At 38.3% G+C, this 27,082-nt stretch overlaps 1 protein-coding gene across 1 annotated transcript in view; it reads right to left on the bottom strand.

Moving 5' to 3' along the window:
* Positions 1-5,593: 5,593 nt before the first annotated feature.
* Positions 5,594-27,082, bottom strand: part of LOC136885885 (two pore channel protein 1) — a 77,054-nt gene continuing 55,565 nt past the window's right edge. The window contains exons 11-13 of the mRNA XM_067158574.2: positions 25,384-25,685; positions 14,811-14,917; positions 5,594-6,092 (exon numbers count right to left, since the gene is read on the bottom strand). Of these exons, the coding sequence (XP_067014675.2) occupies positions 5,886-6,092; positions 14,811-14,917; positions 25,384-25,685 (616 nt within the window). The 3' untranslated portion in view covers positions 5,594-5,885. The remainder of the gene's footprint in view (positions 6,093-14,810; positions 14,918-25,383; positions 25,686-27,082) is intronic.

Raw genomic sequence — 27,082 nt, 5'->3', positions numbered from 1 at the left:
TATTGAAAAGGTGGAAACATTTACGTTATTATTATTATTACTTATATATTATATTATCAATACGATCAATGACGTGTTCAGTGTTTTAATTCTCTATGGAAGAGCATTTTGACTTCATTATCCACTTTAGTGTTCTCATTATTTTATGTGTGCCGATATTCTTTACTTAATATGTCTTTTAAGCTGAAGATGTTCCAAAATGGAATGAAACATGTTCTTGTAATGTTTAGTTAGAATTTAAGCTCACACGTTTGTATAGGCATAAAAGCTAGCTAAAAAAAATAAAAAAATATATTGGAAGATGGGAAAAATCCTTTGACCTTAATAATGAGTTAATCAAAGAGGTGAACAGTTTTTGTTTGTTGAGATTAACCATCAGTAGAAATGGCTCAAGGAGTCCAGAAATTCACTGAAGACTTGCCCTTGGAAGAGCAGCATTCAAAGTCCTGGATAAGATTTTCAAGTGTTCAGATGTATCTTTGTTATTAAAGTCAAAATGGATAAGGCATTAGTCTTTCCCATAGCTACATATGGTTGTGAAAGTTGGACCATAAGGAAACAAGATAGGAAGCATATTGACGCATCTGAGCTCTGGTATTGGAGGAGGATATTGCGTATCCCTTCAGAAAGCCAAGAAGAAAAATGCTTGGGTCACTATCAAAGGGTAGAGGAGGGTCCACCTATACAATATTATTAATCACTTGTCAATCCAGACTATAATGAAATTCATAACCTATGAATGCTTGGGTTATTCGAAAGATCAAACCAGATCTGTCTCTTGAGACATTCACTACAAAATTACAGCTGTCATATTTTGGGGATATTATGGGATGGTCTAATTCATTGGAAAATATTATGCTTGGGAAGGTGGAGGGGTCTCAGAGACAAGGGCAGCCATCACAGAGATGGATAGACTCCATCAAATCCAACATGAACATGTCACTGAAGGATCTGAAGTACATGGTTGAAGATCGAAACATGTGGAGGCAGTCGCCAGGAGTCAATGTCAACCTGATGGCACCTGATCATCATCTACAAACCATCTACTGACTGATGCGACGCCTCACTATCTGGAAGCCCCGACATATTCAACGTACCGTGAACATGCTGCACAAAGCTAATTATCATTCTTTCTCCACCCAAGAGAATTGGAGTTTAGGATTTTCTGGTTCATCCTAAACATTATCTGTGTTGAATCCTCTGTCTGAAGGCTGGTTAGATCTCCAGCAGTTCTAACATCTGCTGTCAGGGATAGCTTATGCATCACTGAAAAGGCGTACTTGGGAAACGAGAAGGGAGGTGGTATTCATTCAGAGAATGATTGCACTTAGGCAAGGCAGCGCTGGTGTTAGTTTATCACAGTCTTAGAAGATAGAGAGGTGAGCAGCGGGAAAGTCAGTGGACCAAGTATAGTCACCACATGAACCTTGCATTACCGATAGGACAAGATGTTTTTCAGAGAATAATTTATAGTGTGCTGAAAAAAAAAAGTGGGTGAATTCAGAATGGAATGTGCACCATTGTATCATCAAGGACTGATAATAATGTTACTGGTTTTTACGTCCCACTAACTAAGCATGCTACTGTGAACAATTTGGTAGTTTCTTACATGGCGGAGTGCAACATGTTAATAGTTATCCATAAAAATAATATCATTTTCTTTGCCTCATGTGTCCTTTTTATTTTGGATTAATACATAAAAGCTGAAAGTAGTTTCAGTACCATTTTTGTTGATCCGTCTGTTTCTCAGCAAGACGTTTCTCTCGAGAAAGTGGCTGGACACAATGCCTTGAAACTGTGTACACGAGATGAAAATTTCTATCATCCATCCTGAAACTAAGCGGGGCGGGGCAGATGATTGTGTTCTTGGTATGAAATGGTGTACTGTCCCATGAGCTGCCTGAAATCAGTTATAGTCTGATGTACGCCGTTGTACACCATCTACAAAAAGTCTAGCAAAGACTGGTCCTCTCCCTCCTTTCTTCTCCTAGTTTTGATTTGATTAACGAATAGTAATTTTGACCAGCCTCTTCCTCTTCTACCCTCCACATTCCCCTCCAAAACACTCAGATCTATGCACATCTTTATGAGGGTGTTTAGGGGTTGTAGTAAGGATGTAAAGGAGAGGGCATATATGTCTCCCCAACTAGAGTATGGTTCCAGTGTATGGGAATCTCACCAGGATTACTTGATTCAAGAACTGGAAAAAATCCAAAGAAAAGCAGCTCGATTTGTTTTGGGTGATTTCCAACCAAAGAGTAGCATTACCAAAATGTTTTAAAGTTTGGGCTGGGAAGACTTGGGAGAAAGGAGACGAGCTGCTCAACTTTGTGGTATGTTCCTAGCTGTCAGTGGAGGAGAGATGGCGTGGAATGACATCAGTAGACGAATAAGTTTGAGTGGTGTCTTTAAAAGTAGGAAAGATCACAATATGAAGATAAAGTTGGAATTCAAGAGGACAAATAGGGGCAAATATTTGTTTATAGGAAGGGGAATTAGGGATTGGAATAGTACACCAAGGGAGATGTTCAATAAATTTCTAATTTCTTTGCAATAATTTAAGAAAAGGCTAGGAAAACAACAGATAGGGAATCTGCCACCTGGGCGACTGCCCTAAATGCAGATCAGTAGTGATTGATTGATTGATTGATTGATGATTGATTTTCACATAAAGGATTATGCCTTTACAAGTGTCCAGCAACCAAACCTCTTTGTTTCAATATCTTCTTCCAAAGACTTCTCACTTACCCAGTCCAAGCACATCCTTTTTTTTTTGCTAGGGGCTTTACGTCGCACCGACACAGATAGGTCTTATGGCGACGATGGGATAGGAAAGGCCTAGGAGTTGGAAGGAATCAACCGTGGCCTTAATTAAGGTACAGCCCCAGCATTTGCCTGGTGTGAAAATGGGAAACCACGGAAAACCATCTTCAGGGCTGCCGATAGTGGGATTCGAACCTACTATCTCCCGGATGCAAGCTCACAGCCGCGCGCCTCTACGCGCACAAGCACATCCTTATTAGTCATTGTTTCTATGCAGGGTTTTGCCTCCAATACCTCAGCTCAAACACCTCTAATTTTCTCTTTTCATCTTTGCCAATGATCCATGTTTTCAAGCCATAAAGGGCAACTAGACCAAACATGATGGTACATAATTTGATTACATGGTAGGTAATCTGATGTGTTCAGACTTCACGAGTCTAAGCGAGCAAGAGAACCAGTTGCAAAGGAGATGATGTATGGTGCCGAGGATGCAATCGTCAGCTACCACATCGGCAACGCAATGCAGTAGTCCCAGAGTTAAGTAGGCTCAATCAACTGTGGCTTTCATCCTGAGAAAATGGAAGGAATGGACAATGCGACACCTGTGAATGATGTGGGCAAGCTCATATTCTGATCAACAGAGATCCCAGAATTCAGATACATAAACTGTCAAAAATAAAACATAACCAACGAATCCAGCAGTGGTATCTCTCTCTAAGGAAACACTATGAACAGAAGCCCAGCAAATCATACTCTAGAACAGCAGTGCCATATCACAAAGATAAATTGCCCTCAAAGGCTCAAGTAGTGTTTAGAACATTGGAACTGGACACTGGAGCAGCAGAAATTAGTTCTGTGGAGTGACAAGTCAAGGTTCACAATGTTTTGATCAGACAGATATGTGATGGACAAACACTAGACTCAAGTAGGTTTGTCATGACAAATGAATCACTCGAGCAGTTATTTAATTGTTTGTTCTTGTATGACTGTATGATCCAATGCGAGAGCTGCATATCTTTCCACGGTGCCTGCATACATTTTGAAAAAGATCTGCTTGTGAGAAGTCAGTGTCTTTTGTTTTTGTTTCTGCTGTCTTCTATCTGCCACAGATATTGGCAGCTGGCTTCAAATATTTCCACAGCATTACAGATAGATTTCCTCCATAATGAGCTAGCCGAGGCTACATTTTCCTATGACACCTATGAGCATGGCAGCTACCTAGGGAATGTCTTCTACCAGAAACAATAGTGGCTACCAGGAAATTTGTTGTAATGGTGTGGGCATGTTTCTCATACCACAACATGGGATTACTGGTGTTCTTTGGGTACCCCAGAACTCACAGTCTTACAGTAAGATTCTCTATCATGAAACAACAGACATCGACCTATTATTGGATTACCAACACGTTATACTAGCTGTCAACCTTAATTCCAAACACACTGACTGGCACAGCATAAAATAGACAATCACGGTAATAAACTACGAAATCATAACACACAACAAAATTATTGTCACTTCCAGAACCACAATGCCAGGTGCAGGTAATACGATAGTTTGCAGAGAACAGTGCTCAAGAATTGGACTGGCCTTCACAGAGTCCTGATCTTAATCCTAACAAATGCCTTTGAGAGAAGTTGGTCTGGCTTAGGAAGGGCAGGCAATTTCCTTTGCCCAACTACCTGAGATGTTGCAAGAAAAATGGCCGTGCATTACAGAAGACGTCTTGCACAACCCAGTCAAGAACATTCTTGATAAGGTGGCTGCTGTTATAGCAGCACAAGGTGGCTCCATGAGGCTCTAACAGAGAAAAACATTTCAGACAAGTGCCCAATTCACTTTGCTAGATAAGTGTATGTATTCATGTGGCTATGGGGATTGAGTAAGATATAAAATTTAGTAACAGTAATTTTTAATGAATGTGAATGCTTCTTCTTGCTTTAAACATGCTAGATCCTGCCAATCATGCACTGCACGATCACAAAGATCCACTGCGTTCTGATCATCAGCCCCTCAGTGCCTTTCCATTTCCTTCTCAATTTGTTACTACATCCTAATAAATAAAATATTAAGTATTCAATTAAGTAGAAGGTTATAAAGGAACGATCAAAAGGATACAACACCTCACACCAAAGAACATAAAATATATGAATAGTTGAATATTACATAAGAACACACTGCATATGTAAAAGGTATGCAGTCAAGGTAAATTCTCTGCTCTGCAGAACTTTCGACTTCCTATTCTCAAAGGATAAAGATGTTGCTATCTTTAAAACAAAATCACACAGAAGAGCTTAAGCTATTCAATAAAATTCCCTTTGGTTCATTATAATCATATATAAGATTACAAAGGTTTCTCATAGGAATATCAACCTTCTGTAAAGGAGGTCCTATTAAATAAAATGCCAACAGATCAAACATTGTACAATGAGATTCTAAATGATGAGTAATGAATGATAATATTTCCATGACAGCCTATCACATCTCATATTACTAATATAAGGATCTTTTATATAAATTCCAGGGCACTTAATTGGCTTGTATTTTTATATGTTAAAACAAACCATTTCTAGATCTAATTAAAATTGTTGTTACGGTTAGATCATTTCTACCTTTAGCTTTTGTTTATCTTCCAGAATTGTAAAGGTCTAAAAATGTTAAATAAAATGATGAATTTTTATAAGAAAGTTTAAAAAAAAAAGCTGTATGAAAGCAAATTAAAAAGCTATGCGACAGATTTACTACATGCCACTTTTTTCAAATTAAAGATTTTTTTTTTTTTTTTTTTTTTTTTTTTTTGCTGCTCTGCAGCAGGAAGATTCACAGCCACCATATGTGTCCAGCGAGCTATGAGTTAGAACAGCCTAGGCTGCAGCACAGGAGAAGAGCAGCAACTGCATGTGCCACGATGACTAAGAGTTAGAACCCCCTATTCTATAACATATAAGCTACCAAGTTATTTGACATACTTCTCCAAAATGTTAAATTAAGTGATGACCCTGTAGAAAGGTCAACTATAAGGGTCATAAAACAAGTAAAATGGGGGAGCTAGTGACGGTGGGGTAGAAGGGCTGTGCCAGGCACTGACAGTGTGGAGCAGAACGTAATAGACCTTTGTTACCAAATCAATTAATGGATACGTTCCGCTGATATCCCTCGCTGGCATCCCCTGCCTCATTGAGGATCGTTGTCTCGGGGCTCGCCAGAATGACCGGTTCCCCCCTTTCCTCCAGCTCAGCCTCCCGCATCCACTCCTCGATCTCCGTGCGATACATCCGCCGCTGCAGGACTTCTCGGTTGCGGGGCCGAACTCCGATGAAAGTGGCAGTTCCCTAGAATTATTGTAATCAAGTTCAATAATCCTTAAATGTCTTGATGTATGAGGTTAACAAGTACCATATCTAACCAAGTTAAATAATTTATTTAGCTTAAGGTACAAGTTCAGCCACACAAAAGGAAGAAATAATATAACCAAATAACTAGAACAAAATAAATATAAAAAAGTAAAAGAAAAATAATATAGAAATTGAGGAAGATATGTACAACAGAGAAAAGAAACATACCAACAACAACAAACAGAAATGAAGCAAATATAAACACAGTTGAATTTGAGTTATATGTATATCATGGTTAATGAAATATATTTTGTTTCCCATAGGGAACTTGAAATGTTTGTCCTGAAAGTTTAAGTTCATAAATCACTCTACTACTCTGATCTTATCCAGATATGTTGCCTGACATTATGACTGGAGTGACTAAAAGCATGCAGAAGCAAGCCCACTGTACTGCTGCATGTGTTCTTTCCTATTAATGCAGATAAAATATTTCTTTACTTAATTTTCTTTACATGAAAGTACGGTATTTCATGTTATGCCTGTACCATCGTAGTACCTACAGTATGCCTGTTAAATGAAAATGGCTTTTACATATACTTTGTAAATATCATTCTCTGCTATCCCATATGATCGTGGTACAACATTCCCTTTCTTCCTGTATATGACTTGATATAAACTCATTTGTTCCTTTCTATTATCTATATTATAATACTATTCCTCATAGTTCCTCAGAGGGCTAAACAGACCATGTTAAAGACTTATCTCCTGCCCATCGTGGCGTATAGTCTGGAGAGTTGCATCATACATAAAAGAGAGGTAAGTCAGCTGTAAGCTTGTGAAATGAAATTCCTTAGATCAGCTATACAGAAAACAAGGAAGGACAGAATTAGGAATGATCAGATATGAAAGGACCTACAAGCCAGCCTGACCATGGAAGAAAGGCTGAGTGTTGCAAGGTTGAAGTAGCTAGGATACGTTAAGCGGATGCAGGCAACTTGAACTTCAAGGAAATATTTCGAGAACAACGTTCCGGGATGAAGACCGACTGGACACCCAAGAAAAAGGTGATTAGACCAGATAAGAGAAGACCTCGAGAAGAGAAGAAAAATATGGGATGCCCTATAGATCATTCCATGTTACGAAAACAGTATTGCTCTTATGACAACAAGGTTGCCATGTCGAGCGGTTCTGCTCAACAGCATCACAGGAAAACGGTAGTACGTACATACGGTGAAACTTTGTATTTAATTTCAAGATGAAAGGGGGAAAAAACTATGCTGAAAATTATTTTTACGGACTTAAGGGCATGAGAGGTTTAGTGGGAGCTCATTTAGTTTTTCACAGCAATACAGGAAAATGGTGGCAAAATTAAAATGTGCCTAAGAAACAACAGCTAAATGACAAAACCAGGGATAGGTAAAAATCATAGCGAATTTATGAATGAGTACAAGTCATGCCATGATGTATCACTGCACACCCAGTCATCAAAATATTCAGTAACAACTGCTATACAGTACAGGAATATTAGAACACACACAAATAAATAGATAACTTCTCTTCAATAGCGATAATCTGCTGTAACGGATTATGCATTATATGTACAAAGAAACTCGGAAGGAAAATAAAGGAATGCAACAAAGCAATGGCTGTTCCTGCCATTGTGCTTTCTCCCTCCAAATGTATTTATGAAATAGATAATATTAAGTAGTTATTCTAATAACTCACAAGCAAAACAGTGCCTCATCGTTTTTCTTTCTTTCATAATACAATATAAAATTCATTATAATATTCCCTAATCACAAAGAATTACGGGTGTCACTCCTTGTAGGTCCATATGAGCAATACTGTTTTCTTAATATGGAATGATCTACAGAGTGAGACGAAGCATACCAAAACGGTAACAAAAGGAGGCACATCATTCTAAAACATCCTACCTGGCTCACCGAAAGGAATTCATGATGATGATGACGACGACGACGAGAATACTGTACACCTGTGAGAAAACCTTCTTATCAGACCTCAACCCGTAGATTAGATTTAGTACAACATAAATTGCTTGGTTTGTATTTGTTTAGAGCAGAGTTTCCAAACAACATATTGCTTATATGTGATGCTTTCAATTTTACAGGATGAGGGAAAAACGTGATGCGGGGAGAAATATTAATTTTTTTATATTTCGGTGCCATTTGTTAGCCTGGCCATGCAATCTAGGGTAGCATGTCTATGTAATACCACAAGGCATACTCTCCCAGCCAGGTGAGGGATAGTTACCTATGTATGAGGACTGGAAGGTTCACTCAGCCGACATAAGAACAACTGAGGAGCTATCTGATGATGAGATAGAGGCCCCTCTCTATAAAGCCAAGAATAATGGCCGAGAGGATTCATAGTGCTGACTAGTGATGGGAGTATTTGAGACCAAACTGCCGAAGAATTCAATTCTAAAAAGTTCTCAAGATATCTCGAATCCTGATAAAAGTATTCGATTACTTCTGCTCAAGGTATTCAATCCCAAAGTGAGACCACATTATTTAGCGGTTAAACAATGCAGTCTCTCTTGATGCAATATCCGAGAACAGCGAGGATAGTAGCGACATCTCTGGACGTAACTCGGAACAGCCTCTGCATTCATAATGAGGGTTCAGTGGGTAAAGTGAGTAATGTATATCATACGAGTATTTACGTAATGTATTCAAATACTTCTCTTAAACGGAACAATCTCGAATACTGTATAATCTTACTGATTGAGCTTATACACCATTATCAAGTTGTAATGATGGTTATAGATGACTATCTGAACGCAAATCACTCACAATCAATTGCTTTCTTTATTTTTCCTATAAGGAGAATAAAATGTTTTTATTTTATTTTTTTAGAATTTGCTTTACGTCGCACCGGCACATATAAGTCTTTTTGCGACGCTGGGATAGGAAACGGCTAGGAGCGGGAAGGCATTGGCTGTAACCATAATTAAGATTAGCCCCAGCATTTTCCTGGTGTTAAAATAGGAAACCACAAAAAACCATCTACAGGGCTGCTGACAGTGGGACTCAAACCCACTCTCTCCCGAATGCAAACTGACAGCTTCATGCCCTGACCTCGATGGCCACTCTCTCGGTGAAATAAAATGTTAGTTAACCCAATTGATATACAATATATGAATGAAAATAGACAGTAGAGTTGGACATTTTGGCAACAACCAATGGTGTGGTATCAAATTTATATAAAATACCTGCAATTTAAAATTCCTTATATGTTTGTCAAATAATATATACACCGTACAGGGCTAGCATTTATTAAAGCGCTTCCTGGACACTGCTTCCTCATGTCCAGAGTTCTCTTATATTTCAGTTACTCAAGATATTCGAGAACTTGGTTTCGAATGCCAGTTTCGATTCTTAAATGTTTTCGGATGCATAGTAATCTATTCTGGAAAGTATTCGATTCTGCCCATCACTAGTGTTGACCACATGACATCTTGTAATCTACAGGCCTTCAGGCTGAGTTGTGGACATTTGGTAGCCAAGGCCTGTTAAGCAAGGGAAATTAAGTTTCTGAGAAGCAGAATAGGAGTAATGAGATTGAACAGAATGAGAAATTAAGAAAGAAACCCTTGCGGGACAAGATTGAGACAGCAAGACTCTGATGGTACAGGCACATTAAGACAATGCTGGAGGAGAGAATACCCAGGAAATACATGAGATGGATATACTAGAAAACGACCAAGAGGAAGACCAAGGGATAGGTGGGTGAAAGAGATACAGCGTCTCTTATAAATCCAGACAGTCCAGCGGCGTTTCTATTCTCCGAGACCTAAGCACCTGCACGGGAGGTGCACACATAGTTCTTGACCATGCAAGGAGCATGCACGTGTTCAACCTAGCATCAGTAGCCAGTCTGAATCTAAGCACATGATGAGACAGTTATCATTGCAACACCATATTTTTGTATGTAAAAGTTATTTTAAGTACAAGTCGGCTCGATGGGGACGCGATGCATTTCTTCAGCAATTTCCTGGTGAAGTGCCACTTTCATGAGCACAGATTCATGTAACTGTAAATAAATTTGAAACTACTGGCTCGGTACTAAAAAAAAAAAAACATGTGTGCACACGAATAGTTTTAACAGAGAAAAAGCTGGATGACATTGGTGAGAATCTTGAACGGTCACCGAATAAATCACTCACAAAATTATCACAGTAAGTAGGGGTTTCGGTTTCTTCTGCACACAGAGCTACAAAGCTGCGACACATCAAACCGTACAGGTTTACACGGGCCCATTTTTCAAAACCTGCTGATTCAGCCACAAGAGTGAGATATTGTGAGTGGTAACTTGCATCACTGAATGATAGTTTATTTGACCCAGAGCTTGTGTTCTTTTCAGATGAGGCCTGGTTTCATTTCATCTTAATGGTCGTGTGAACAGTCATAACTCTTGCTATTGGTGAGCAGAAATCCTAATGGTTTTATGAAGTCCCTCATTTTGAAGGATGAGATTTCCAGCATCTTTCATAAGGTAAGATATAATATTATAGATCGTATACACACTTAAAGCAGGGCAGACATGCGCGACGTAAGTTGGACTGAAGCAGCTGCCGTAGGGCAGAGTACAAACACTGTACACTAAGAGAGACCCTGTAACAGAGAGTGCCGGACCAAGGTGATGACGTAGAGGTGAGCCCGTAGCTCAAAACTGTGCAAGATGAAGATGATGATGATGATGATGTTCACTGAAGCCCTATCACTAAGAAGCCACTTATTTTCCTGATTATTACAGTATTTTCCTAAGGGTAAAATCAAAATATGAGGTGGACAGTCAAATTAGCAAAGCAACTCTATTTTACCACCAAGTAAGACAACTGCTGTGGGATAAACAAGTACCACTGAAGGCTAAGATGATGACATATAAATCATATTATTCACTACCACATTAACGAAACAAGACAACTCAAAACTCCAAACTGCAGAAATGAAGTTCCTACGCACTATGATACAGAAGACCAGGAAGGACAAGTTCAGGAATGAAGTCAGAGTGGATTTGGGAATAGGAGACTCCCTACTACAGAGGATCCAGAAAGCAAGACTGAAGTGATTTAGCCAGAGTGCAAGCAGGACTGCAAGAAGAGAATATGAAAGAAAAGTAAAAGGATAAAGTCCAGTGGGCAGACCCAGAGGAAAATGGACCGATTGGTGAAGAAAGGTGTCGAGGAGAAAGGACAAGATTGGGAGGTTATGAGAAAACAGTGGTTCATGGATAGACAAAGATGGAGGGGGCTCGTACACCACACCCTGGAAACTGGAGATGGTCGATGATGATGATGATGATGATAATGGAAATCAGGAAGATTATTCAACTTTCTTAGCTAGAAGCTTAGAACATAACAGAGCTATAGCCCACCCACTTGCATCTCTGAGTTCATTCTGCCAAATGAACCACCAAAAGAGCTCTTCTAAAACATCCCTCAGCAGGGAAAATGTGCTTTTACAAGAATGTACACGTTGTCACAATAAGTTGTGTCTCATACAATTCCATTTCTCTGTCACATCAATACACTTCTTGTCACTTGCACTATTCCCCTTTTTCACAGTTATATAGTATTCTTCTCTCAGCAAATCTCCCTGAAAGTAGCAGCACAGAAACAGTGGGGGTGTGTCTATTTTGTGAACACTTCAGAAAGGGTGCAGGATTGGCCAGTGGATATCTAAGACTTGCTAGCAGTCACAAGATTATTTCCCTCTGTTGGAGGTTTCTGTCTACACATGAAAACTGACATTATTGCGAATATGTTTTACATATCTTTGTAATAGTCATTATCATCAATTCCCCTTTTCCAGATGACACCATGTGGGGGCAAATATGTTTCCTCTCCATTTCGTCTTGTCTAGTGGCGGCCGGTGGACTCTCAGGTTGGGAGGGCAGCCACAGTACTTTTCTCCACAAATCTTTCTTTGCTACCAACCAGTATCACCGCACTCCTTCAAGTCTTCCACGCGAAAACCAACTAATTCACTGCTGCCAACCCTCACAAACCGCAGGATGCAAGCTATAGGCCTAATTTGAATCACAATTCCTGGTCTCAAATGTTACATTTCAATATAATTATTTATTATTTTTCTTCTTAAAATATAAACAATGTCATAAACTATCATTTAAGCCAGGCTGAGTGGCTCAGACGGTTGAGGCGATGGCCTTCTGACCCCAACATGGCAGGTTCAATCCTGGCTCAGTCCGGTGGTATTTGAAGGTGCTCAGATATGTCAGCCTCATGTCGGTAGATTTACTGGCATGTGAAAGAACTCCTGCAGGACTAAATTCTGGCACCTTGGCGTCTCCGAAAACCATACAAGTAGTTAGTGGGACGTAAAGCAAAATAACATTATTATTCTTATCATTTAATTATATTGTATGCAACCATGGAGATTTGGCTGGCGCATGTACGTATCAGGGTTCGTGAGGACATCTTTACTGATGCACTGTTACGGACTCTTCCCACGTGAAAGCTTCCCGCAACCTTTCTCCCCCCCCAAAACCGTCCACCAGCGCGATTCCCCCTTACATCTCAACCCCCTCACCGACACTATATCCTCGGACGGAAGCTCGAGAGTCCGTGCCTCATCTTCAACCCGAAAACATTTACCAGTGAACTGCAGGCTGAAAGTCAGTCACATAGTTAGTTAGTAATGTTTTATTTTACCTGGCAAGATTAAGGCCTTCAGGCCTTCTCTTCCATCTAACCAGTTTGATAACTTACTGCCAAACAGTCTTCTTTGTTGATGAAAATTACCAGTTTTACAATGAAATGTAATTCTCTTAGCATTATTCGAGTCCAATATTTGACTTCAAATGTCGAGTGAAAATAAAAGAACCTTTTCGTTCTTTAGCAATGACACCGTCCGAGAGTCCTTAAGGGCCGGCCGCTACTGTTCCTGTCTCTCCACCATCCCTCATCCAACATTGTGTTCGAGTCCAAGTCTCATTGTCCTCTGCTGTTCTTCAAGGAGTACATCCATCGTAATCTTGGTCTCCCTGTCATTTGTCCTTCCAGTGCTTGTATTGGCAGTCTTCCTTATTTCATCCATTTAATATGACCAGACCGCCTCAGCTTGTCATTTAGTTTTTACCCATTTAGCTCTTTTCGTATGTTTTCATTTCTCCCTCTATCCCTCCTTGTCCTCTGCACTATACTCCTCAGCAATTTCACTTCAGCAGCCTGTACTCTCCTCTCATCTCTCCGAGGCATTGTCCAGGTTTCTGCTGCATATGTCATTATAGGTAAGTAATATCCCTTGTACACAAGAACCTCGTTTATCCGGCCCTCATTAATCCGGATCTCCAGTTTATCCGGATCAGAAATAATAAAAATGTATTTTTACTTGCACAGTATTTCTTTTACGGGGTCGACTCTTCTTTAATGTCTTCTCCGCTAAGGATAGTTAAGGACAGGAATTGGAAGTAATTCGGCCATGGTCTATCAAAGGTATCGCCCCGGCATTCGCATGGAACTGAGAATGGGAAACCATGGAAAACCATTGCCAGGACGGCTGAGGTGGGATTCGAATCCAAGCTCTTCTGAATGCAACGCCCTACTAATTCACTGATGGTGAATTCGAAAATGAAACCGGCGCTCCATCAGATGAAACAATGACTCCTGGAGAGGCAACAATGCAGCTGGACAAACTGATGTCCTATTTAGAATCCTTGACTGAAACCAAACCGGCAGAACTGTTAGAAAAACGTTTTCGTGATCGTGCTGCGCGCAAACGATATACAAAAACAGAAAAAACTCGCACATTATTTTAGTGCATAAAACAGAGTCATAAATGTAAGAAAAGTGTTCTTATATTCTTTTGTACAATTGAAAAAAGGCATTAACTTACTGTACAACTAATGTTAATAGATTATATAACATGTACTGTATTTATTTTTTAGTTTTTCCAGATTATCCAGATTTTCGATAATCCGGATCGCTACCGGTCCCTCTTAATCTGGATAAACGAGGTTCTTGTGTACATTATTCTTTATTCCATATTAGTGTCTGTACCTGGTGGTAAAAGGCACTCCCCAGTTATATCCTTCCACTAATTTCCATATCCAGGCATTCAGTCACGTTACTTCCCAGGTATTTGAAGTGTTCTACTATTTCCAGTTCCTTGTCTCCAATTCTGATACATAGATTTGTAATAGTAAGAGTCTATGTTTTATAATGGCAAGAAACAAGAATAGCGTTTTCTAGGAAACAAACTTTCCAGAACTTCCATTAGAAAAAAACTTTTTAAGTCAAGGATCTAAAAAGACATCCAACGCCATCCACTGCCACGTATTTTGACTTGATGCAAGTGACAATTTTATCCTTATTGTCTGATTTTATGTTAATTTTATTCTGGAAAGGTCCATGGGGAAATCTTAATGTTGTAAATTTAAGAAAATTAAATATGTTAACCTCAACCTCCAAACTTTATGAGTCACCACTGTCTATTGGGAACCTTGCTTATTGTAGCTACCAAATTGATATTCTTCAATATGTTTTTTGTAACTTATAGGAGAGAAACAAAGTGATCTGAACATTAAACATTATCACTGGGGAGGTTTGGAAAAGAAGAGACTTAAACTACAATAAAAAATGTTACCAAGAAACTTTTTAAAAGTAATTTTAAATGAAAGGGATAAGACTAAATTCTGATTTAGGACACTCATTCAGAACAAAGAAAGACTTACCCCTACGACTAAATCTGCCCGTAATCTTTCCAGCAGCTGGAAATCTTGAATCCATGTTTGAAGCTCTTCCCATTTCACATGAACTTCTTCATGTAGCATTTTCTCCTCTGGAAATAAGAAGCATACAGTGAAAACATATGTAATATTGAATATAAAAGAAGTACTGAGAAAGTAATAATTTGAAATGTGGTGTTCAAGAGAATGACATTAAAATATACAGATATGAAACCATATTAGGCTAATAAGATCAAACCACCATCCAGTTAAATCTTTAACATTATTAGGAGTTAGCAACACATCAGACCTCTGGAATACGTAGCCAGAGGGGGTGAGAAGTCAAACCAGCAGAATTCTTGGCTTTCACAAACGTACCTGTAGGAGTGGAAGGCAAAGTATGAGGTCAATGCGCAAGTTTGTGCAGCATTCTTTTGGGTTAGCAACAATGCGGTGTGAAGGGATTGCTTATCGTTACTCCATTGTCTTAACTGAATCTGGAGTTTGTGTGTTGTGAAACACAGGTCTTCTGGATTGTGAACGTATTATTTGTGTATATTTCAGACAAACAGACATAGAATGTCAAGTTGAGAAAAGTGAGCATTTCCGGCACATTTTACACTTTGAGTTTAACCGAGGATCCAGTGCAGCAGGAGCGGCAAGAACAATTTGTGAAGTGTATGGGAATGAAGCAATTGCTGAAAGAACAGCACAAAAATAGTTTTCGAGTAGGACAGTTTGACTTGTCTGATAATCCACGTTCTGGAAGGCCTTCAGTTTTGAAGAAAATCGCTTTAATGAGTTGCTTCATGAGAATCCTTATCAAACAATGCGGGAAATGGCGCAAGTTTTTTAATATGATGAGTCAACTACTGTACGCCATTTGCATTGGATGGGTAAGGTACAGAAATTCGGTATATGGGTACCACATGTGCTAAGTGACAGTAACAAAAATAGAGTAAACATCTGTTTGTCATTGCTTGTTCAGCACTGGTTGGCTTGTGATATGCACAAAGCATTCCTTTTGAACATTGTCACTGGTGACGAGAAATGGTGCCTGTATGTCAACATGAAGAAGGGGAAAGAGTGGCTCAACCCATCAAAAAAAGCAACTCCCCGTGCCAAGGGTAGTGCCCATCCACAGAAAATCATGTTGTGTGTCTGGTGGAACAAAGATGGCATTCTTCACCATGAACTACTTCCGAAAAATGTAATGATTACCTCTGCTGCGTATAGTGACCAGCTAAGACGGTTTGCCATTGCTACTGACAACAAAAGACAAAGACAACAACCAGTCTTATTGCTCCATGATAACGTTCATCTGCATACAGCGCAATTGACCAAAGGTGTGATTGCTGAACTTGACTGGGAACTTCTTTCTCATCCTCCGTAGTAGTCTGACCTTAATCCCTCAGATTTCCATCTTTTCCGCTCTCTTTCTAACCACATTCAGGGTCCAGTGTTTCCTGACAAAGCTTCTCTTGACTAATGGCTAACAGATTTCTTCCATTGATGGTTATGAATTTCATGTTTTTGGTCCGTATTGAACAATATATAAGTAATAATAATAATAACTTAAATGTTTCCACCTTTTCAATACAATATATTCACAAGATTACAAAATTATAAGGTACTAGTTTCGACCCATCTAGGGGTCATCATCAGCCGTATTGGAGCAAAGATCATTTGTGGCGAAATCCTAAGACAATATTATTTTAAAGAATAACAAGTGAAATGAGATGTTATGGTAATAGTTAATAATACAAGGAATATACATAATAAGAGGTTTTTAACAAAGAATAAAGTATAAATGGGGTGTTGTAAAAATTATAATCATGGAAATCAGTAAGTTCTTGTATTGAAATGAAATATGGCTTAGGAAGAGGGCTTAAGGTGGGGCTGAAGGGTGCGGGAGAAAGTGTAATTGTCTTGGAAAAGTACCTTTGATTAAATTTAGGATTGAGTTTAGGTTGGCTGCATTATTGTTTCTGAGGAAAGTGATAAATAGATCGAAGAGTATGTTGGGTTTCTCTGAGATTTCATTGAGATTGTGACTGGCATTAAAGTATTGGTCTAGGTGTATGTAGTAATTTTCCATTATGTTCAGTAAAGGGCCCTTGTTTGCTAATACGAGGATGTCCATGTCTTGTTCAATATTGGTGAAATTATGGTTATAATCTTGCATGTGTTGGCCGATGGCTGAAAACTTGTTGTATTTTATTGCGTTAGTGTGCTCGTGGTATCTGATAATGAAGTTTCTCCCGGTTTGCCCGATGTAGGTTTTTTTTACAGGTGGTACATTTGATCCTATAAACTCCTGATTTTAAAAAACTGCTGGTCTTGTTGATGTGTGAAGTATTGTATAAAACATTCATGTTCTTATTGTTGGTTTTGAAGGCTATTTTAACGCCTTGTTTCTTAAAGATGTTGGTTAACTTGTAGATATCATTGTTGAACGTAAAGGTGGAAAATGTTAGAGGTTTGGTTATTTCTTTTTTGAGGGTAGTTTTTGGGCGATGTTTGTGTTTATTGATTATCCTTTCTATAAAATGATTGCTGAAGCCGTTGAATTTTGCGATTCCGCGGATTGTGTTGAGTTCGTTTTTTAGATCTTTATTGGACATAGGTATGCTGAAGGCTCGGTGAACTAGGCTGTTGTATGTGGCTCGTTTGTGGGACTGGGGGTGCACTGAATCTTGGCGAATGGTGGAGGCTGTTTGAGTGGGTTTTCTGAAAATTTTATAACTGAAAGAATCTGAGTTTCTAGTGATGGTTAAATCTAGAAAGTTGATTTTTTGATTTGATTCGGATTCTAGTGTGAATTTGATATGAGGATCAATATTGTTGAGTCTTAAGAGGGTGGTGGGTGCGTTAATTGATTTCTCATTCATGATTACAAAGACATCGTCGACATATCTGGCCCAAAAGAGAATGTTTTCGAATTCGTTGTCAATTTTGGTGTATTCGAGGAAGTCCAGGTATATTTCTGCTAAGATACCTGAGGCCGGTGACCCCATTGCCAAACCATTTTGTTGATATATGACATTGTCAAAAGTGAAGAAGTTATTGTCGATGATAAGTTTTAATATTGTGATAAAGTCTTGTATCTCTAGTTTGCTTAAGTGGCTGTTTTTGTTTAAATTGTTTATAATTATCGGAATTAATTTTGATACTTGTATGCTTGGGTACATGTTTACAATATCGAAAGAGTGGATGGAGTGATCCGGTTGCAAATTGAACTTGTTTAGTTTTTCTACTAGCTCAGATGTGTTTTTAATAGACTTTTTGGATAAGAATTGATAATTTTTTCTTAAGAAACATTGGATGAATTGTGATATTCTGTATAAGGGGCTCGGTCTATAGTTGATAATTGGCCGGATGGGAATTCCGGTTTTGTGAATTTTGGGAAGAGCTTTAGCAGTGGGGAGTCCTGGGTTCATATGTATGAGTTTGGATTTTTCCTGTTCGGTAAATAAAAATGAAGTGTTTTTAAGAGTTTGTTTAAGTAGTTTTTGAATTTTTTGGGTGGGGTCTTTTTTGATTATGGAAAATGAGCTGTCTGTGAAAAAGTTTTTTGTTTTTTCAATATATACTTTTTTATCCATGATAACTGTTGCATTGCCTTTGTCAGCTTTGGTTATGATGAGTTCGTTGTCTTTAATTTTCTTCTTGAGGGCGTATATGCGCTTTTGTTCAGCAATTTTTTCTTTATTATTGATATTATTGATATCCTCCACAATTTAACCAACCCCGCAAATAACCTCAATAATAAAGAAAAAATTGCTGAACAAAAGCGCATATACGCCCTCAAGAAGAAAATTAAAGACAACGAACTCATCATAACCAAAGCTGACAAAGGCAATGCAACAGTTATCATGGATAAAAAAGTATATATTGAAAAAACAAAAAACTTTTTCACAGACAGCTCATTTTCCATAATCAAAAAAGACCCCACCCAAAAAATTCAAAAACTACTTAAACAAACTCTTAAAAACACTTCATTTTTATTTACCGAACAGGAAAAATCCAAACTCATACATATGAACCCAGGACTCCCCACTGCTAAAGCTCTTCCCAAAATTCACAAAACCGGAATTCCCATCCGGCCAATTATCAACTATAGACCGAGCCCCTTATACAGAATATCACAATTCATCCAATGTTTCTTAAGAAAAAATTATCAATTCTTATCCAAAAAGTCTATTAAAAACACATCTGAGCTAGTAGAAAAACTAAACAAGTTCAATTTGCAACCGGATCACTCCATCCACTCTTTCGATATTGTAAACATGTACCCAAGCATACAAGTATCAAAATTAATTCCGATAATTATAAACAATTTAAACAAAAACAGCCACTTAAGCAAACTAGAGATACAAGACTTTATCACAATATTAAAACTTATCATCGACAATAACTTCTTCACTTTTGACAATGTCATATATCAACAAAATGGTTTGGCAATGGGGTCACCGGCCTCAGGTATCTTAGCAGAAATATACCTGGACTTCCTCGAATACACCAAAATTGACAACGAATTCGAAAACATTCTCTTTTGGGCCAGATATGTCGACGATGTCTTTGTAATCATGAATGAGAAATCAATTAACGCACCCACCACCCTCTTAAGACTCAACAATATTGATCCTCATATCAAATTCACACTAGAATCCGAATCAAATCAAAAAATCAACTTTCTAGATTTAACCATCACTAGAAACTCAGATTCTTTCAGTTATAAAATTTTCAGAAAACCCACTCAAACAGCCTCCACCATTCGCCAAGATTCAGTGCACCCCCAGTCCCACAAACGAGCCACATACAACAGCCTAGTTCACCGAGCCTTCAGCATACCTATGTCCAATAAAGATCTAAAAAACGAACTCAACACAATCCGCGGAATCGCAAAATTCAACGGCTTCAGCAATCATTTTATAGAAAGGATAATCAATAAACACAAACATCGCCCAAAAACTACCCTCAAAAAAGAAATAACCAAACCTCTAACATTTTCCACCTTTACGTTCAACAATGATATCTACAAGTTAACCAACATCTTTAAGAAACAAGGCGTTAAAATAGCCTTCAAAACCAACAATAAGAACATGAATGTTTTATACAATACTTCACACATCAACAAGACCAGCAGTTTTTTAAAATCAGGAGTTTATAGGATCAAATGTACCACCTGTAAAAAAACCTACATCGGGCAAACCGGGAGAAACTTCATTATCAGATACCACGAGCACACTAACGCAATAAAATACAACAAGTTTTCAGCCATCGGCCAACACATGCAAGATTATAACCATAATTTCACCAATATTGAACAAGACATGGACATCCTCGTATTAGCAAACAAGGGCCCTTTACTGAACATAATGGAAAATTACTACATACACCTAGACCAATACTTTAATGCCAGTCACAATCTCAATGAAATCTCAGAGAAACCCAACATACTCTTCGATCTATTTATCACTTTCCTCAGAAACAATAATGCAGCCAACCTAAACTCAATCCTAAATTTAATCAAAGGTACTTTTCCAAGACAATTACACTTTCTCCCGCACCCTTCAGCCCCACCTTAAGCCCTCTTCCTAAGCCATATTTCATTTCAATACAAGAACTTACTGATTTCCATGATTATAATTTTTACAACACCCCATTTATACTTTATTCTTTGTTAAAAACCTCTTATTATGTATATTCCTTGTATTATTAACTATTACCATAACATCTCATTTCACTTGTTATTCTTTAAAATAATATTGTCTTAGGATTTCGCCACAAATGATCTTTGCTCCAATACGGCTGATGATGACCCCTAGATGGGTCGAAACTAGTACCTTATAATTTTGTAATCTTGTGAATATATTGTATTGAAAAGGTGGAAACATTTAAGTTATTATTATTATTACTTAGATTTCTTCCAGTCAAAACCAAAACAGTTCTACAGGCGAAGCATTCAACTGCTACCTGAACGTTGGCAGAATGTCATAGAGAGTTGAGATGAATACATCACTGAGGGATTGTGATTGTGAGTTACAGTGCGTGACAGCGACAGTAAAATAAAATAAAATAAAATAAAATAAAATAAAATAAAATAAAATAAAATAATAAATATAAGAACCGCACAAACTTATGCATCGACCCAGTAGTTAAAACACTCTGAGCCTCGTAAATCCAGTACTGTTATACAACCTACCAGCCTGGCAGTCTAAGTCAGATGAAATTATAACAATTACAACCATCAACTTGGATTATTCCATTTTCATACCATTTATAGATTTGGAGATTCAGTTTTTATCTCAGCAGCTACAATGCTGTCATCAGCACAGATGATGGTGCAAGACAAAGGCTGGCGCAGGTCTGCTGTAACACTGTCCATCACAAAGATGAACAACAGTTGTCACAAGGTTGAATGAACATTGACTGTGATACAGAAATTATCAGACAATCCTGGAGCAATCTGAACATAATTTCTTTGCTCTAGCTATACCCAGTTGACAAGATACTTTAGTACACTGTGTTGGAGAAGTGATAACCAGATGTGGTCACGCAGCACAAGATCAAAAGCCTTCTTGAGATCTAAGAGATGTAGTAGCGACTTGTTTTACTCGCAATGCTTTTCAACTAAGTCGTGTTGCAGCATGGATTGCATCAGGTCTTCCTCAATTTCTCACACAAATCTGGTGTGGTTTTGGTCAGTTGGACGAACTCACAGATCCACTTTTCAAGAATGCACTCAAACACTTCCATGATGTTGCTCCTAAGTCAGACTGGATGGTAAATGGCACAACTGAAGACCTCCCCTTCCCACCCCCCACCCATTTTTTGTTTTTAAGATGGGCACCGTGATGCTCTGTTGCCAGTCACATGGTGTTCATCCCTCTTTTACTATTTGGTTGAAGAGTCTCGTGAACCAATCTGGTTTAAAGCAGCACTAACTTCGGCAATGTTGTTAGGTGTGATGTGTTCCTTGACGGCAATGTCGACTGGAATAGGATGGTAAGTGAATTTTCTGTTGAGATCTTATCGAAGTAACTCTGCTACATTCTCATGCTTTCTTCTAATCAACAAAGAAGTTGTCCTTTTCATTGTTAATGCCATAGAAGTGCTGGAATGAAACATCTGGCGATGAGGCTTGTGTCATTGTCATACCTTCATATGTGTGTACGCCTGTTATGTTATGTGACCCTCTCAGACCGATTCTGATAGTTCCTTCCGCTTCTGCTTCGAACGTTAGCGCTGTACCGTGTCGGAGGAGTCATCTGGTGAAGAATGAACATACCATTTCCACTTCTATTGGGTAATGTCTAAATTCAAACCTCATTGTTTAGAAGCCTTTCTCGTGGACAGTCAAGATTTTCTTCCGATGACGCAGAACATAGTTCTCTGCAAAATGTAAAGAATTTCATCTTATTTTCTTGACATGGCATAAGCCCAAAAACCTATATCATGTCTATATTTTGAATTTACTTTATTATAAGACAGGTCTAAAAATAAAATAATGATACAATAATATTCACTTACGAAGTATAGCAAACTTACACCTAATAAATGAATGATAGCATCAAAACCAGTCAAGTACATGCATTTTCTTGCCTGCCAATATTAGTTACAGTATAATAACCCCAACAATTATTGGCTTACATTCTTGATAATGAACTACAGAGTGTAAATGGAAACAACAAAATTGCTTAACTTGATGCTGTCAATTCCATTAACGCCAGTTTCTAGTGAACGCACTACGAGTGCCTTGAAATGAATTAAAACCCTACTTAAGGAATTCAATGACCAAGCGGAGACTAACTTGAGAACTCTAGCTATAGGGAAGGAACTGTTGTGGCATCTTAGCAAGACGCCTGACTTCATGAAGGACAGGTGGAGTGAACTCATTTAATGTAATAATGTTATTGGCTTTATCTCCCATAACTACTATAAAGGTTTTCGGAGATACCAAGGTGCCAGAATTTAGCCCCGCCAGGTTCTTTTACGTGCCAATAAGTCTACTGACATGAGGCTGACGTATTTGAACTCATTTACAAGAATATTTTTTAAGGTGACTGATACAAAAATATTTATTTCTTATTTCTCTTATTAAATCTACATAACAAAGAATTATTTTGCTATTTTTTATTCTAAAAGTATGTTGTTATTTGACAACTACCCCCTGCCTATTTAGTCTATATTTAAAAATAAAACAAGTGCACATAGGGTTATAGATTGTTACAGGGTTTGTCTTAGTTTCAGAGTTATTAACATAATACTGAATACAGATCTGTACGCATCAAAAGCGAAATTCCATATATAATATGATTACAATAGTTTAAATTTTAAAAATCTCTATCTACCCCCTTACTCAGTTCACGCTTCACCACTGCTGGGAGTAGCAAACATGTTTATTGTCCAATACATTTCTAACTTAGGCTTTTTAATGATATCGGTCATCATCCAGAGTCCTAAAAATATATCATCTCATCCAAAGTAACAGGCCTCCAATTATGATACCTGCAGTATTTAGTAAATGGTCTTGCCAATGCACTCAAAAATTGTTCTGTGTATCGGTTAGTTTCCATTACGACAAATGACAGAAATGCCGACGTGAATAACAACATGAAGTATGCCATTTCATCACTAGGTAATTTACTCATACCGGCGTCTTCGAATAATTGGGATGTGTCCAGGTTGATTGGTATCTGACCAGTCATCTGAATCAACACCAAATAGGCCAATATATATTTCGAAAATAAAGCGTTAAATATAGCTGGACCTACCTCATCAAGTTCAGTACTCGTGACTTCATCAGATGAATCGCTATCACTTTCCTCCAAATAAGGCACTAAATCATTTTCCGACTCAAAAGCAGCATACACTACTTCTAACATACCCCGTATATCTTTTTCCTGCAAGTAATCTGCACTTTTGTACGATTTACAGGCCATTTTTTAAGAGTGCAAAGACACTAACTGAGAACAAACACGCGGTTACTCAACAAGTGAAGATAGCACGTGTTTGGGTGTCAACAGAAAGTTACTTTACTAAGGAATGTGATTCGTATGTTTACCGATCGACACAATGATCCTTCAATTTGAATCTATGAAAGTTAGACTGCATTTGGGTGACAACTGTATGAGCTACAATGAACTATTTTGAACATACGCACTTAACCCCTTTGCTTACTATACAAACAAGTGCTCTGAATTTTCGATTTACCATTTAAATTCTGATGAAAATGAGGTTCATACATGGCTGTATTTAAATATTAAAATCTCCACAACTATTTGCTCAAGTAATGTGAAACCAGTACATAAATACTCAGAATTAAACAGACTCCCACTGCGGTTCCGGTCTAGAATTCTACTGTCTCGTCAAGGCAACCTGGGTTCAATTCTTGACACCGGCAATAGTTTAGAAATACAAGGAATCTTGGAACTGTGTTAACCATGCACTGTGAAGACAATTAGGGAGCTGCTGCGAGTAGTAGCAACTAACAAAGAACCAAAACTGCATTTGCTGTCCTCCCGTCATCTTCAGGTCCCGAGCCGGGCAGCAGCTGCCTTGTTCTCCAAAGGCCAAAGCAGTACAAATAACTATTTCAATGAAATTTGCTACATTATAGCAAAAAAATATACTGTAGGAAATGAAGTCACCTAGTAACGCCTATCCGTTTGTCTCATAACACGCGCTTTGCTAAAAATCATCACCGAGAAACTGATAGAGATTGTTTTTAGCCGTAAGTTCAATGTTTTGAAAAATAGGACTTACCCCAGGAATTCCTGTAAATTGCACTTTTGTAGGGATATCTTGTAATGGACACACAGATTTCCAATTCGACTCTCCCAGTTTGTATTTTTTGTTACGGTGCGCGGGAACATTTACAGTCGCAATATTTACGTCTGCTACATCACTCGTATCATTATCACTAACTTCACTAAGAACAGATAAGGTGTCTTCATCACTACATTCACTAGAAGAACTTTCAGATATATCATCTTCATCACAATCACTATCTAGTAAGATATCCACAACTTCCTTGCCGCGCTTATCTATACTGACTGAATAATTGCGACAACAGCTGTACAGCTATTTTCAAATATAGCGGTTATTCACTGAAAGATAATGTAAATACAGTGAAAAAAGACTCTCTTGTAATATAAAGAAGGATTTTAATACCATCTGTTGAATTAATAATCTATTACTTCACTGCTTCATTGATAACACAGGGCACTGCATCGCCCCGGGCTACGTAAGTCGAGTCCCAGGTAGCGAACCCCGTCAGTTCGATGGTTAAGTAAGCCAAGGGGATAAACGTCAATCGACGTGTTTGGCGCTGAGTGAGTTACAGAACTTTAAGTTATAAAAGTTGAATAAGCAAAAAGTACATGATATTGAATATGTGGTTAATAAATATTTTCTGTTCAAGGAAAAGAATTTGTAAACAATACTATTAAAGTCAATGTGGAACTATTATGAAATTCATAGTTGCAAGAGGATGGAGGTCAATGATTTACCACAGCCTGACCCAGGAGCTCCCTGGATAAAGGCGATGGAAGAAGATGACAAGTAAACCCACCTTCTCTTTTACTTGTCTGCCGTTTGTACTGGATCCTGAACCGGAAGGCCTCCAGTATGGACGCCACGACGATGGTCAACACGATCATGGTGGACAAGTAGAAGAGCATGAAGTACGCTCTGCTGGACTGGGCCACCACAGAGGCATAGCTGTTCATCAGGATGAACCAGTTGTTGACGATGGTCAGCTCAAACAAGGTCACTCCGCTCGTCATCAGGTTGTCGAAGGTGTTCAGGTAATAGTACCCCAAGGCCGTGCTGCCATTGGCACTGAACTTGTAGAAATCTTCTACTGTTGTGTTCCTGCAAACAAGTCACATACGTTTGAGAAAGAGAAGCAGTAGAACAAAGCTAAAAGTCTGAGAAGGGAATGAGAAAAGAAATGGGCAGCAGAGTAACACTAAAATTTACTTGAAAACTAACATTTGAAGAAAGCTACCCCTGCAAGAGTAATTTTACAATAATTAATGAACGGCTGCTTCTATAACCAAATCGCTTGCTATGAAATCTTACCACTGTCCCTTAGATAACTCTCTGCTAAGTTTACCATCTATAACAATGCCAATTAGCTTCTACTAAAACCTACCTTTTTCTGTTCATTTCCTGTCACCCACATCCTAAGCTGATTCATATGCAGGGCCGATGACCTTCGATGTTAGGCCCCTTAAAACAACAAGCAACAAGATTCATATGCAACTTGCCTCAGATCTTCTCTCCTGAATGTCTATTATTACATCCTGGCACCGACTGGCTCAGCAACCATTCCTACTTGTACCAGTTACATTCAGTTCATGAAGCCAATTTCCATTTAGCTTTGCTCAGGAAACTTTGTCTGAGAACCGAATGATGTAAGTACAAGGATACTGACATGGCTGGGAATCATCTGAAAATTTACGTTACGGAAGTTAGTAGGACAGAAGTGTAACCCTAGGAACTGTGCAAGCCATGTCTTATGGCTGGTGGTCACCTGAAATCAGTAGCCGTTTCATGCTGGCTGGCTTTAGTCTGCCCCGTGCTGTTTGGTCAACCCTGAACAGGATCTGATGTTGTGTTGGTAGAACTGGCACAGCCTTACATCTGTGGGAATGGGTAGATTCTCCCTGCTGTGACTGTGGTGCTCAAGTGCAGTCTATCAAGCACATAGTTCAAGAGTGCCCCCTACGTGCATTTCCTGGCGCTGTGGAGGAATTTTCTGAAGTAACAACACCAGAAGTGATTACATGGATAAAAAATTAGGACATTAAAATATAAAAGTGAAATCCTGATGCTGTCACCAACTTGTATATTTGTATATTTTGTATTATGTTTGTATATTTTGATTGTCATGTACACATCATACGCTAATAATAATAATAATAATAATAATAATAATAATAATAATAATAATAATAATAATAATAATAATAATAATAATAATAATAATAATAATAATAATAATAATAATAATAATAATAATAGCCGTTTATGGATGACCGTGACCAAGAGACATATTTAGGATCATCTGATTTTTGCAAAGGGAAAAGAGGTTTCTTTTTCTTCTTTTCCTCCCCCCCTGCTAGTGATGTAGATGGTAGGGGTGATATTGTGTGCATGCAGTATTTGTAGTACAAAAGCCTTAACGTTGCACTAACATATCGAAGGTTCATAGATAATAAATTCCATATTAATCCATATTGAAGAGAAATATAATGTAAAACAAA

Source organism: Anabrus simplex, chromosome X (genome assembly GCF_040414725.1).
Source record: "Anabrus simplex isolate iqAnaSimp1 chromosome X, ASM4041472v1, whole genome shotgun sequence".
In the NCBI taxonomy this organism is placed as follows: Eukaryota; Metazoa; Arthropoda; class Insecta; order Orthoptera; family Tettigoniidae; genus Anabrus; species Anabrus simplex.
Note: the sequence above shows the minus strand (reverse complement) of the source record. Positions and strands in the feature narration are given on the sequence as shown.